Here is a 14,751-nt window from a genome sequence, read left to right on the forward strand (position 1 = left end):
ATCCGTCAGAATAAAAGAAAAAAGTTTAATCGCACAATTGGTTTGCCAAAATAGTTGAAAATAGTTGCAAAATGTAAATAATCATTTTGCTCATGATTGAAAAGTGAAGTTTGTATGAAACACAGTGAGCAAAAAGTGAATTCCAATTTATTTTGGGTGACGACATTTGGCAAGCATGGAACAATCGGAGCTGCGAAGGAATCTGGCAATGTAAGTATCATCTCCGCAGCCAGCAGCCTCACAACACATTCATCTGCGCTGTGGAAGATCCAGTAGTGAGATTTTTTTTTCGCGTGAAATACCCCTGTTAGCTGGACGAGGGCAATTGTCGCTTCCATTTTTTTCGGCTTTACGCATTACCACAATGTGGCCTGTTTGGCCTGCGAGATGTGTTAGCTAAGCACACAGACACAATACATTCAGCCGCTAGCCAGCGACGAGCGACAGCGATGAGTTTGCAGCGGAAAGGCGCACCAATAGAACAACACACAGGCAAAGGTTTGCCCTGTGGAAGAACTGCTGGGTGGCATGGTATTGGTTTTTATTGTGTATGAACTCAGCCAGCCAGCACAAACGGAGTGTGTTTTTATAGAGTAGGAAAGAGGCAAGGGGGGAACTGAAGCACCGCAGGAAGAACTTGAATGAGAAGATAGGTTCATCACAAAAGACTGTGCACAAAGGCGGCTCGGGTTTTCTTTTTATTGTTACCGATATTGCTTGTGCTATGGTGCGAGTGCAATGGGGCAAAATGAATGTAAAAAAAGAATTTACTATATTGTTCCAAATCTTCGAGTTCGGAATCAAAACAATGATTGTTATAATAATTGAATCTTTATTATAAGAACTGCAGCAATATCGAGTATCGAGCGGTGTTTAGTTAAATCATCAAAGCAAGAGGTGAAAATATATTGACTGTCATATTCCTCTATTTTATTATCGTGAGAAAGAATTAGCGACTGTCTGATCCGGAAATAGGTTTTGGGTGTATAAATTGTTGCCTTACAATAGGACACCATACGAACCGTTGCTTTTCAAGAGATGGCGCTTTTCTAGTGGTAGTAAAATCAAAATTTCTCACGTATCTATGTTTACCTACCTGAAAAAACAATCACTAGTCATATTTTATTTGTGATACAGTTACTCTGTTATACTTAATCGTGACTTCTGCCTAATTTTGATAAAAAAATCAAACTTTACCATTCATCCGAGAGCCCGGAAAAGAGATTCGATACCGTACGAGAGCCAGAAGCTGTATATGTTAGCGACATTTCAATTTAAAAAACTACAAGGTATACAGCCCTAAGGGTTGTACGAAAGGGAGACGTAGGACTATATCAGATTATTAGATCAAAGACTAATGTAAACTGCATTTCTGGCATATGTATGTCTATGAGAATCTGTGACTGCTATTGTTTAAGTGAATGTTTAAAAGAGAAGAGTGAAATATTCAGATTCAATTCTTCATTGAATGCATTCAATGGTGGCTTTGAAAATACGTAGACGGGGGTTCATAAGTACAACGCCTGCAACCATTGAGACATAGAGATTTCTTTTAAAATCACTTGTGTGCATCATAAAGGTTGAAATAGTTATGAATTATTGTATTAAATATGATTATGCGTAGCTTTACACATTTCAATAATCTAACTATTTAGCTTGAGGCCTTTAAAAGGGCCATTGAATACAAATAACATTAGCGCCAAAGCACGTTCAGCGCAAGTATGACGTGCCATTCGAATGTCCTTCTCTTGACATGAATGGCAACAGGCACGTTAGTTAGCGGCGTCGATTCATTGTCTTTTGCTCTGAGAAGGTTTCACTAGCTTACTTTCATAGCTAACCGCTTGTTACATCCCAGCAAACCATTTGGTTTGTATATCTCAATTACAACTGAGATATTCGAAATCATATCTGAACGAAAAAGTTATATTTCACGCCATATAAGAACATATATGTACCAAAGTGGAGGCGATATACATGCGAAAATTTTGACAACTATTTGTAATTCTATTTTGCGTAGTTTTTATAACGCAACTAAATACTCCTGAATATATGATTAAGATATAATCAAATATTGCAATCGTCTATACTGCTTTATAATTCACAGTCATGAATTGTATATGAAGACACGCACGACTGCAAAACAACTTATTGTTCACTTCGGTTTGACATACTCTAATAATTATACAATTCCAATGTGAAATTGACGTGAAAACGATTTAATGTGCACTTTCTATTATGATTTTGTGTTATTTGGGATAGCAGAAAATATGGCACATACGCAAAAATTTCTGTTTTATTTGTACGAAAGTCCTTATCCTTCTACCACAGGGGTGAGGGGTCTCAAACCATCATAAAATAAATTCACGCCTCCAAAAAACCCCACATGCTAAATTTGGTTCTATTTGCTTAATTAATTCTCAAGTTATGAGGAAATTTCAAGGGTAAGTCGCTTAAAACATTGACGCAGGCTCAATTTAGGGAACAGCTGACCTCATTGATTGCAATTGCGGTACATTCATTTCACAGTTTATGGCACTCTGTGGCCCACCTTTTTGACATTTAATTTTTGAAATGTTAGAAATTGGCAGCCCTGCCAATGTTTGTTAATGTCAAAACGATCAAACGGCCAAGCTGAGCGCAGGCGAATTTGACAGGTTTCACATGATCAGCACCTCGGCAGCACAGTAAGGCACAGACTGAACAAAATTTCCATGAAAGAGGTGAACGGAATGTTCTCAGCGACTTACCCTTGGGAAATTTGTATTTTAGCCCCCTTCTAATGCCCTTCGTTAAATTGCTCTCTCGTCCCCTCCATAAAATTGCTAGTCATTTAATCTATCCAACGATATATAAATTGTTCAGTTTCGTCCAGTAGTTTAGTAGTTATTAGCATTTGAAATCTTTCATTCAAACGTTACATTTCTATGTTCGTTTTCACAAAGTGCTACCCAGTCCCAGTATAGTAAACAAAGACGTAGTCCTACGTCAAAAATTAAATTTCGCAACATGAACGCAATAAACAAAAACAATGTTTACCAACTATTTATTGGTTTGTAGGTCAAACGTTATATTGCGATTGACAATAAATACAAAAGAAACAGATGCATGAGAGAGTAATGTTGCTGTGTTGAGTAAATTGTCGCGCAAAATTTAGCTGTTTCCGAAATGTACAATATGCGTTACAAAGTAACGACATCTGTTGTATTCAACAGGGAAACATTGAGTTTCAAGCATACTCTCACGCATGGCACATGATGAAACACTAGCGCCAACTTCTGTTATTTATTATCAGAAACTAGAGGCGGTGTCCTATTAATTGCATGCAATTCTTTACATACTTTCGATTATATTGCTGTTCAATGTGAAATGACTGGTAAACCGAGTGTCAAAAAGAACTATTAATGTGCAGAAAACGTCAGCGAATTGATCTGATGCTATTTTAGCTGTCATAATTTTAACTCGTTCGTATGTTAATTGAAACGCAATTATATTTCAAATCAACCTGTCACAATAAATGGAACTTCCTATCAACGATTTTCAAAGAAATTGATGAATGTGAACCAGTGCTAAATGATAACCCAGATTTATTTATTTTTTCCGCTCAACCGTAAGGGGCCATCCAGATACCACGTGGACATAAAAATACCAATTTTGACGTAGGACTACGTCTTACGGCGAGTTTTGAGATAGGGTGTCATTCCAAAATATCGAAAAATGCGAGCGTCACGAAAAATGATAGGTTTTAAGCGCTAATAGCTCAGCGGTTTTCCGATTGATTTTCAATATTCTTAAACCAATCGATCGGAAAATCTTCTAAGAATTGACCCAAATGAAGAAAAGTATAGATTCTTGATGTTGAACTATTGAAAAATTGAAAATAATGAACCTATGTTTTACCAGAATTCTTGCTTCGTGATTGGTTGTTGGAAATGACGTCATCAATGTAGAAACGCGTTTTCACGTTTCGACTTATAATTCAGTCAATTTTCAATAGATTTCCAAGATATTTACACCAATTGATCGGAAAATCGATTTGAAAAATATTGAAAATACAGAAAACTATTGATTTTCAATGCTTGTGATTGAAAAATTGAATTATTTTTATATTTTTGCCTTCCCTCGTCAGTGCTTCCCTAGCACGGATGACAGAAATATATACGATATGAGTTATGGGTTAAGCTTGCTTAGGATTGTATTTAATTTACGCCCTATAGAATCCGATCGAAAATTTTTCAGCAGATGATGAGCGTGTGTTAGAGTTGGAGCACTCGTTTCGCTGCCGTGAAGGAATATCTGGCTGCTGAAGTTCCGGAATTGACAGGAAATATACTTCCCGCGACAACGAAACGATCAGAATTATCGTCACTTCCAGCTGGCCATCCGCAACAATGAAGAGTTGAACAAATTGCTGTCCGGTGTCACCACTGCTCAGAAGTGTCTTTCCGAACATCCAAGCTGTTTTGTTACTGCCCAAGAAGATGAAAAAGAAGGCTTCAATTTCCAATGTATCACGTCGACAAATTGTTCTTTTAAGGACAAAACATAATGTTCATAAAGATTTGAGGAATTCTCGCTCACTGATTTTAATTCTATTTACTTTAGACTAATTCTAATTGTTCGCTTCTTATCAAATAATTTTAACCGATCACCTCTCGCGCTTTTGTTCGCTTGTTGCTGCTGGTTGAGTTGGCCGTCTCGAAAGGTAAGCAGCCAACAAATATACCAGCTCAATGTGTTCGGTCAAGCGTCAAAATGCATAGAACCATGGGTTTAATAAAATGAAAGTTTTAGTAATATCTTTTGCATCTTCATAGAAGAATTTTTTCGTTCTTTAAAGAACGATTTTCGGTAATTGATGAAACCTAGGAAACTTGGAACTTAGGGCCGCAATTTTCCTTTGGCAGCAAAAGGCGAACGGCTCACTGGTAACATTGCTCTTTTGCTCAGACTAAAATTGAAATGCTCTATTTTATTTAACGTAGATGACAGAATGAAGGACCATGAAAAATAGGTGTTGCCGATTCTTGTCGCTTGCTCTGGTACATAACACGAGGAAAGCCGGCAAACAGCATTATTCAAACGCTAGCTGAGCTAATGCCAACATCGTTTGCCAGGGCAAACGAAAGTCACGCTCAACTCGTGCACGTTTGCAGTGTGTGTGCAGTGCAGTGTGTTGGAGCTGGATCACTCGCTTCGCTGCCGTGATAAAATATCTGGCTGCTGAAGTTCTGGAACTGGTAGGAAATATGCTGCACCCGACAACAAAACGATCAGAAGCATCCCACGTCCCTTGAAGCTGGTCACTTGGACTGGTATTTCATCGTGATTCAGGACCATACACGAACGGCTTCGTTAATCGCATAGCTGCTGAAGCTTTCCGACTGGTCCGTTGCAACAAGCCGTGCCTGGTTAGCGGTTATCGGTACTCCAATTTACCGAACAGAGAATTACGTTAAGTGCGTTAGTGCAAGTTTATTGCAAGCTGGAGTTATGATAATCAAACAATCGGTCCTTTCAAGGGCCATACAACGATTGAAGAGTTTATTATATTTTCTTGCCCAGTTAATACTATAATAACACAGGTAATGAGGGAAAAGTTGAAATTTTCGCCATTGCGGACGACCAACAAATGACGCAAATAAGTTTTCTGGTCACGGGCGATAATTTCTGCGACTTCCAAAACGTCTGCAGCTTGTTAATGCTTTATTATCAGTGTTCTTTTGTAAGCCGCAAAAAAGTTGCGCAAAATTTTCAACTTTTTGAAAACTCGCACGTACCGTCTACCGATTACCAGAGGAAAAGCATTATTCCACGTAGAAACAGATCATAAAAATTTATTTACTGTTTGGTTTAGTTGCTGACTTGGTTTCGTTTTAATAAAATAGATTTAATCAATTCATGGATATAACTCCAAAATCGGTTGAGGATTGAATGTATACAATGTTTCTACTTCGATAAACGTTACGTATGTGGCTTGTATACATGTAGAATCGTATTATTACATACATGGATACATCCTACTATCGCTACAAAGAGACTTACGTGGTCCTACGTCACCTATGCGGTCGTGTCTTGTGCACAACCCCTCTGATTTTTTAGACAGAATCCCGCTTTTGGGCCCAAAAGTTGATTAGAGATTAGAGTTGACTAATGCTACTTCACACAAAAAATTTTCAAAATGCGATATGGTCGTCATTCACTAGAAGTGTGATTATGGGTTAAGTGATGGAACAGCTAAACCTGATATATAGGGCACGGTCATTTAGGAAATTTAAACTTGTCTTGTATTTTTATCTTGTATAGCAATGTTCCCGAGCATTAAAATTACTTTACAGTAAATTAAAAAATTGCGTGATAAACATTTGCAAATCTCAATATTTGTCGAATTGAACCTGCATTCGTCCTACGTGAGTCCCTCGTTCTTGCTTTTAGGCACAGACCCAAAGTAAATTGATATATACCAGGTATGTGACCATCGAGGGTTGCATTAGTGTGTGTAGAAAGAAGAAGAAATAGTTCTGAAATGTGGTGGAACTTGCATGAAAATTAAAACTAAATTAATTGTAATTAATGAATGCAGCTATATTATTCCAGAGAAATATTTGAACATTTACAATGAAATGTAAGGAATATATTTTAAAGTCATTTGCAGTTGTAGCCTTCTTTATTATGCGTAAAAAATTTGAGAACATGGGTGACTAACTATTTCGATGTGCAATTGAAAAATGAATTAATGTTTCTAATACTTCACGATCAATACGGTATACGGTTGCTTAAATTAAAACACGTTCCATCCAACATTTTGCTTGCATGATGCTCTTGAATATCTGCCTTTGATGTCTTCTTTTAAAAAATAGTTTTATTCGAATAGATGCTCGTGCTACTGCTTGAAAATCCTTAAGTTGAAGTCACTGTTCCAAGATGATACCTTTTTATCATAAATTTACCCGTCTCAACACTACGTAGAAAACCATAAAAAGTAATCTTAGATTGCTACAAAACGGTCTTAGAAGATAATTAACACTTTAAAAGCTTACCAGAAATCAGACGAAAAATATCGCGGGCGAATAACAATTTTGCTCATGCTGCTTATTGAACAATCATGTCCGAGCATTTAAAAAAATCTTTTTTGTTTTACTACTTGTAGGAAAGCGATAAAACGACATTTCTTTGAGACATCTTGATACCGTTTTGACGAAAAAATTTCCGCTTGCAATTTGGAATGTTGCACTTCATTGTATTCATGGAAATACATACTAGAAATAATGTTCTAAGCATAAACATAAAAACTGTGAGAAAAAAATAGACAAATCTTGCGTATCCAACGATTTTTTTAAAAAATTAACTAATTTTCCATACAAAATGCTCGAAATCTCAGAACTAGTGTAGATGTGTTAGTGCAAAGTGTATATGACAGCTCGCATTGTCATATACCTGGTATATATCAATTTACTTTGGCACAGACCTCCATACTTTTTATAAATGCACAAGAAACTGCACGAAATAGAAAACATAAATAGCTTTCCTTTCCATGCTTATATGGCGTCTTGCAATGCAAAAGAAAGTTTTCTTTTATATGGTCATTGCAAGTTAGTGCAGTAATAAAATTGAAACTTACCTAATTTTACCGGATTGTAAAAAAAAGCGAAGCTCTAAATTTTGGTACATTTAATTACGGATAGGGTAACCAACCTATTTTGGAACCCATCAGCAGCTGTACATAATTTGGACACTTCCATTGGATTTTGCTGTAAATGTCGAAACCCTATTACATAATTCAATTATTATCTATTCCGCATTTCTCGTGGACCATGAAACCATGCCCACTTTGCCCCATTGTACCATTCACATTGGCTATTTGCGCTTGAACATTTTTGGCCATCACCGCTCGGTTCGTATAATCATAGCGACTCTCGTTCAGCCTGCTCCGCGGCGCAATGGTAGTCGTAGTCGTTGTTGTTTCAACCATTTTTTGCCTCTGCGCTGCCACTGTTACCTACCTTCTGCTCGGCCGATGCTTGCCTTCCCGTTGCCGTCGATCCGTCGTTTCGATTGTGTTCGCGCTTGTGTTTGTTTTGCTGCTCGCACACAGCTTCGCCGTACAGGCGTGTGTTCTGTTTGAGTTTCAATCATTCGATGGGTTGCCTCTTGCCTGCCTCGTTCGGTCCACTGAAACGCGAACACGTTCGTCGTAATGGTAATGAATATTGCTTCATATCGAACCGTGTTGAGTTGACCGGTTCAATATGAAGGAGCAAGTGAGAGAGACCCCGTTAGCCGCAGCCATCCTACCAGCGACCGACCGACTGATTGAAGCAAGACAAAATTATCTATTGTTCTCGTTTGGATTTGGAGTGGTTTGAATACTACAGGTGGGGTACGAAGGATGGATGGGTGGAGTGGAAAGCAAGCAGACGATGTGCAGGCAGAACAATGGCTTGCTGCGTGTTCAATGAAAACTAGATGGAATGTTCGCGATTGAAATGTGTTTTTATTTATTGTTGTCTGAGCTGAGCTGAGCCGGAGCGGCACGGTAGATACTATTGATTGAACGAAGAACGAACGAGCGCAGGATCGATCGTACGATTTTCTTTCATTATTTTTGCTTCCACCGTGTGTGATACAGTGCTGACACAAACTGGTTTATTTATGCAATCCCACTATGATGCTGATGTTTACTCTTTTGTGTTCTTTCAGTCATCCCAAAAGATTCTGTCGTCTGTGTCTAAGCAAGGATGAAAAACTGGTCAGAACACTCGAGCAGGAGCCGGACGATACACTGGTGCAACAAGTTTACGAATGTACTACCGTGAAGGTGAGTATCAAATTAGGGGAAATTTCATTTTACTGTCGCTCTACTGAATTTGAAATTTAGAAAAATTAATAATAAGTACATATTTAATACTGATCTATTCTATACTTTCAGATCACGTTAAAAGCTAGCTATCCAGACTCAATTTGTGCAATGTGCGATCGTAAAATGATTGAATACAAAAACTTCCGCGAGGAATGTGTCAAAAACGATGCCATACTGCGGAAGCTTATCGATGGTGAGCAAGTTGCTGCCACCGAAGAAACAGCTGAGTCAGAAAAACAGTCGGACGAATCGGGGCCGACACTCGAACTGATCGAGTCCAGTGATATCACAGACTTGCAGCTGCAGCTGTATGGTTCATCGGATGAAACGACTTGCAGCCAAGGAGAGCCCGTGCAGAAAAAGAGGAAAGCTGCTGCTTCCGTTGAGGATTCTGAAAGTGAGGACGTAAAACCGGCCGTAACGGAGCCTGAAGCCGACAACGAATGCACTGCTAAAAGCACTAAACCGGAGGCTGTCCTTCCTGCAACGGAAATTCCAACATCGGCGCCAATCAAAACACCAACCATCAGCGTAAGGCCGCTGTCAAGCTTGGCGTCGTCGTCGTCGTCATCGGCCCCGTCAGCTGCAGCAGCCGCAACCACCTCGACGCCAGTTGTCATCACAACAAAGCAAAGTATTGAAGAAATTTTAGCAATAGCCAATGGCAACCGGGACGCTGAAAAGACACCGGTGCCAGCCGTCGTTGGTCCGGATGGCCGACTGGAGTGCGTCATTTGCTCGCGACCTTTCCGTAATACGTACACCCTAAAAAGACACATGAACTTGCACACCGAAGAAAACCTATACACTTGCGAGTATTGTGGAAAGAAATTCAACGATCGTTCCAACTGGAAGATTCATCTTCGTGCCCATACCGGAGACAACCTGCTCAGATGCGCAGTTTGCTTCAAAACATTCATATCTCCGTCGACGCTCAAATATCACCTGCGGGCACACCGCAAACTGACGATCTACGAATGCCGTCTGTGTATCGAAGCCTGCGAAACCTACGAAGCCCTGGCTGCGCACGTCGTGGTAAAGCACAGCGATATTCGCCCTGAAGACCTTGCCAAAACGGCAGACGATGCTTTGCTGGCCGGTGACTTTTTAAAAATTGAAATGGACGCCGAAGATAGCATGCTGGCAGCCGGAATGTCCGACCAAGATGATGCACCCGAAGCCACACCGGCGCCCCCGCCTTTGATGCGGGCTCCTATTAAGGTGAAACCCACAACTGCGCTGGCAACTTCGACGACGAAAAAGGTTGCAACTCCGGAAGAATCAGCGGGCGCTCTGCAAGTACAAATAAAGGAAGAACTTCCCGATGTGGACGACATCGAAATCAAACAGGAACCTTTGGAGGATGACACTTTGGACCCGGATCCAGATGGAGTCAATCACATCGGAAAGCAACTACCGACTGTTCAGGAAGAGGTGAGTTTTGCTGTCTTTTGAAGGTTTTGTAATTTTCATAACTAATTCTGATTCCCCCACTTCACAGGAGGCCCCACCGGTAATCCTCTTCCGCTGCGATTATTGCATGAAAATATTCAAATACCTGTACGAGCTGCGGGTGCACATGAAACTGCACAATGGCACCAAGGTGCCACCGAAAGCGGGCACGGCGGAAAGCAGAACGGAAGAACCCGCAAGTTCGACCGCCGGTTTAGCCAAGAAGCGTGTCACCCGTAGCAGTCTGCCCGTTGTTGTGCGACCGGAATCGCCCTCGCCGAAGAAAGTCCGCCATCCATCGATCGACGAAGATGTCGGCGAGCTCGTTAACGCTCCACTGCCGGAGCACAGCTGCGGCAAGTGCGACAAAAGCTTCCGCACCGAGGAGCTGCTCAAGGTGCACATCGAGACTCACAAAACGGACGAAGACGTAACGCAGGCCCGTAGCTGTAAGGTTTGCTTTAAAACATTCAAGTGCGAACTGAATCTGGTGTCGCATATGCGCAAGCATCACCCGTACGAAACGTTCGTCTCCGAACAGCAGGCACACGGTTCGGACGACAAACCTCAATCGCCGGACAGCAGCAGCAACGACGGCAATCAGTCACAGACAGAATCGCAGGAATCGCCCACGGGATCGACGAGCGAGGCCGGCGGTGGTGGTTCCGCCGAACGAAAGTGTGAAATATGCGCCCTCAGTTTCCAGTGTGCCTTCAAGCTGGAGAAGCACGTGTTGACGCACTTCAAGAACAACGAAGCAGTCGCGTTCGTGCCATCGGCCGATCGGCCCTACAAGTGTACCGAGTGCCATAAGCGGTTCAAGCGGAAGGATTACCTGCTGATTCACATCCGGACGCACACCGGCGAGCGACGGCACAAGTGCGACATGTGTTCCAGCGCGTTCGTGCACCCGTCGAATCTGATCACACACCGCAAGTTGCACTCGAACGAGCGGCCGTTCAAGTGCGATCTCTGCCCGGCCGCTTTCAAACTGTTCGCCGGACTGAAGATCCACCGGAAGCGGTGTGCACTGAAGTATCTGCAGGAGAATTGCGTAACGTTAACGTAGGGGGTTGGAGGGGGCGCCTATAAAAAAGCGTATGAAGTGTATGTTTGACATATGACCGGTGAGGAGACACCGCTTCCAAATCTGTATTTTCTAGTTGTTCGTTTATAACGGTATGTGAGTTCAGTTGTCTACACTGCGAAATCGGTTTAGTAACGATTTGTTACGATCACACATGTTTAGTTGATAGGTTTCGAAATATTTTAGTTATAAGAAGTTTTTAATACTTGTTTGTCTCTCGCAGTGAATAACAGATTTAAATTCGTAAAGTTTAGGCTAACCATTTATAGGACGGCTTTGTGTATTGCAGAAAAGCAAGAGATTTGTTTGTATGTGTCTGCATGATAATCGCGAATGCGAATGGTATATGTGAAAATATATGCATGTAAAATAAATAGTATATAAATGACTAAAAACAAACTCATTGTCAAGCAATCCGCTAATTTTTACGTTTTTGTATTCAGTTTACTAAATAGGTTGAGAATCCAATAAAGTTGATAATATTTTAGACAGCGTTTGTTGGTTTTGGATTTCATATTTCTTTACGGGACTCGCGAAGGGGCTTAGCTGTCGTAAAATTGTCTATTTTTAGGACTATAAATTGGCAAACAAGATAAAATATTTAAAAAAGTGTCTAAGAATTGGAACAGGGTTTCTTCAACTTTTTGTCGGTTGAAACTTTCAATCCGCAATGCAGCGAAGAAAGCGGTTTGTTCGTGCCGGCCTCCATGTGTTCTAGGTCCAGAAGGCACTGAGTCGAAACCACAGACGTTGCCACATCATGACCGGCCGTTCCAAAGGAGGTGAGGAAAATTTCGCCAAAAAATTCTTTGTTTTCTATCGTATCTCATGACGAAAATTATTCTTTTACGTGCACGAAGACAAATGATCGCCCCTAGGGTATGAAACAAGTTCCGACTGAGTACCTCCACGTGGCCATACCCGGTTATGCTCGAAAATGGGGAGCTAAGCTGTCGCAAAGTTCCTGCCTATGATATCAAAGTCATCTGCAAAGGCTAGGCGTTGACTGCCCTTGGTGACAATTGTGCCTCCGGTTTCGGTGCTCACCTGTCGGATCACCCCCTTAAAAGCGAGGTTGAACAGCATGCGGGATAAGTCGTTACTTTGTCTCAACCCTCGCCGCGTCTCGAAGGGACTCGAGAGTGTTCCAGAAATGCGAACGAAACACATCCTTCGTTCCAAGGTAGCTCTGATCAGTCGCGTTGTTTATCCGGAACACCGTGTTCATGCCTCATCTGCCATAGCTGATTTCGATTGACTGCATCGTATGCTGCATTGAAATCAATAAAGACATGATGCGTGGGCTCGTTGTAGTCCCGACATTTCTGCCAGATCTGCCGTATGGTAAAAATTTGGTCCGTAGTGATGTGAGCTCCGATGAAACCCGCTTGATTATTCCCTGCGAAAGCTTGTGCCATATCTGTGGCAGTCGGCGTAACAGGATCTATGATAGGCTTCGATTACCAGCGTTAGACGCGATAGTTGCAGCAGTTCAGCCGATCACCCCTTTCGTAGATGGGACAAATAACTCCTTCCATCCATTCCTCCGGCTTCTCCTCCTCCCAGATGTTAGAAATAACTCGATGCCGTTGCTAGGGTTTCTCGTTTATAGCTTGAAATCTAGTGGCTGAGTAAGGTGTGTACCTCACTGTGTACCTGTGAGCACCCACTGGCCGGGTACTGGCGAACACAGGACACCATCCGGACAATCCAGATAAAAATGCTGCTCGAGAAAGAGGAGTTGGATTTCTACCTGAGCCCAGGGGCACATGGGGCCTTGATGAAGTGGGAACCGATAAAGAAAGAATAATCGTTGCCAGATTCAGAACACGGGTTAGAAATCCAGTGTTTTGCGCCAACAGATGTTGCCGATCTGCAGGAAAAAGAGAGTTTCTACAGCCAGCTGAACAGTGGCTTCAATGCGAAAATTGACTCAAACAATTCGGACCTTGAACGCGTCATGGGACGCCACGGCCTAGGAGAGATAAGCAAAAACGGGTTTACAGAATCCTGTGTTTGTTAATAACAACATGGGTCATTGGTGGATCGCTCTCTCTCTCTCTCCATAGACCAGCACATAAAGTCACGTGGGTTCCCAAGGAACAATTTTTGCTTATTAAACGTTTAACCGACAGCTTTTATTCAGCACATGCTGTATAGCTGCTTTTCAAGGATGTCTGAACACCTCTGTGCAATGCTTATACAGTTGGTTTTGGAGAATTTAAACAGCACAGTACTGAATATGGGCGCGGAAGATGCGTTTGTATGACTGTTATGCAACGTATAGTAAAATGTTTATTCAGTATGTATAGATATGTTTATTAAACTTTTGCTGATGACACTGAAGCTACGTTTATTCCACAGCAGTTCAACATTTAGACAAGCAAAAAGAACAAAATATGCAGGAGGTATTTTTGTTTTATTTTGTGGGTTTCGTTATTTTCATGGCCGGGAAGCCGTCAACGAACACATCTGAGATAATCTGACATATAACAGGCGCCGAGTTTTTAGCCGATGTAGATTTACCAGCTTAAGTTTGTCAAGCGTGGAACAAAAATGGACTAAAATGCATTTAAGTGCTGAAGAGTAGTTTCTTAAATCATGTTTGGCATCTGCTGTACAAGATTACTTTAGAAGTATTTATTCTGCACATGTTAAACATTTAATAAACTATTTGTACTAAAATAAAGCATTTCGTTTGTACCACCAGCAACATAATAGTCACAACGCAGAGGACTTTTTTCTTTTGATTATTGACGACGGTGAGCGGTGCTACTGAATAAAATTCACTGGAAACTAGAAATCCAGAATGTTCGGCTAGCGATTATTCATTTAGTTAGCAGTGATGTGATTAGCAGCAGCAGTGATTAATTAACAGCAGGAGTGATTCGTGCTAGTACCGCAGAGGAGGATACTTTTATCACCCCGTCATTAGTTTACGCAGATAGTCCTGAGCTTATTGCTGCTTTAAGTCGCTCGGTGTCTGTGCACATCTATTTGTCATCGGCTCTGATTTAGTTTTTTTCATCCAGAAAACAAAAAAGAGCAGCGGATGGCACGAGAAGCAGTGGTGTTTTCGTGCACCGGCAGCGGGAGCTGGTTACACGATTACGGCGCTACCAGCAGTGGTGGTATCGCCACTATGCCACCCGATCATAACAATTCTGGCGGCTTTAGCCCGACAGAATTAATCTCGCTGAGCAAATCCATTGTGAGTAAAGGACCAAACAGAATGCTGCGTCAACGCGTCCGTCAGCGTTATTCTGACAGTTTTCCCATGGGTTTACTGTCAAATTGACGCTGACGGATGCGTTGACGCAGCATTCTGTTTGGCCCTTAACTCGCAAAGCGT

General features: G+C 41.5%; 1 protein-coding gene across 4 annotated transcripts; it reads left to right on the forward strand.

Annotated features, from left to right (window-relative positions):
* The first annotated feature begins 4 nt into the window (after positions 1-4).
* On the forward strand, positions 5-11,860 carry LOC128734625 (zinc finger protein 236-like). Of its 4 annotated transcripts, none has more exons than XM_053828909.1 (4): positions 5-210; positions 8,701-8,818; positions 8,930-10,294; positions 10,362-11,860. In XM_053828909.1, the coding sequence occupies exons 1-4, from the start codon at positions 176-178 to the stop codon at positions 11,379-11,381; spliced, it is 2,538 nt and encodes an 845-aa protein (XP_053684884.1). In that variant the 5' UTR covers positions 5-175; the 3' UTR covers positions 11,382-11,860. The 4 variants fall into 4 exon arrangements, with proteins under 4 accessions (XP_053684884.1, XP_053684885.1, XP_053684887.1 ...); XM_053828910.1 differs by lacking the exon at positions 5-210 and adding an exon at positions 8,290-8,375; XM_053828912.1 differs by lacking the exon at positions 5-210 and adding an exon at positions 8,445-8,536.
* The last annotated feature ends 2,891 nt before the right edge of the window (positions 11,861-14,751 follow it).

This window comes from Sabethes cyaneus, chromosome 2 (genome assembly GCF_943734655.1).
Source record: "Sabethes cyaneus chromosome 2, idSabCyanKW18_F2, whole genome shotgun sequence".
Classification (NCBI taxonomy): domain Eukaryota; kingdom Metazoa; phylum Arthropoda; class Insecta; order Diptera; family Culicidae; genus Sabethes; species Sabethes cyaneus.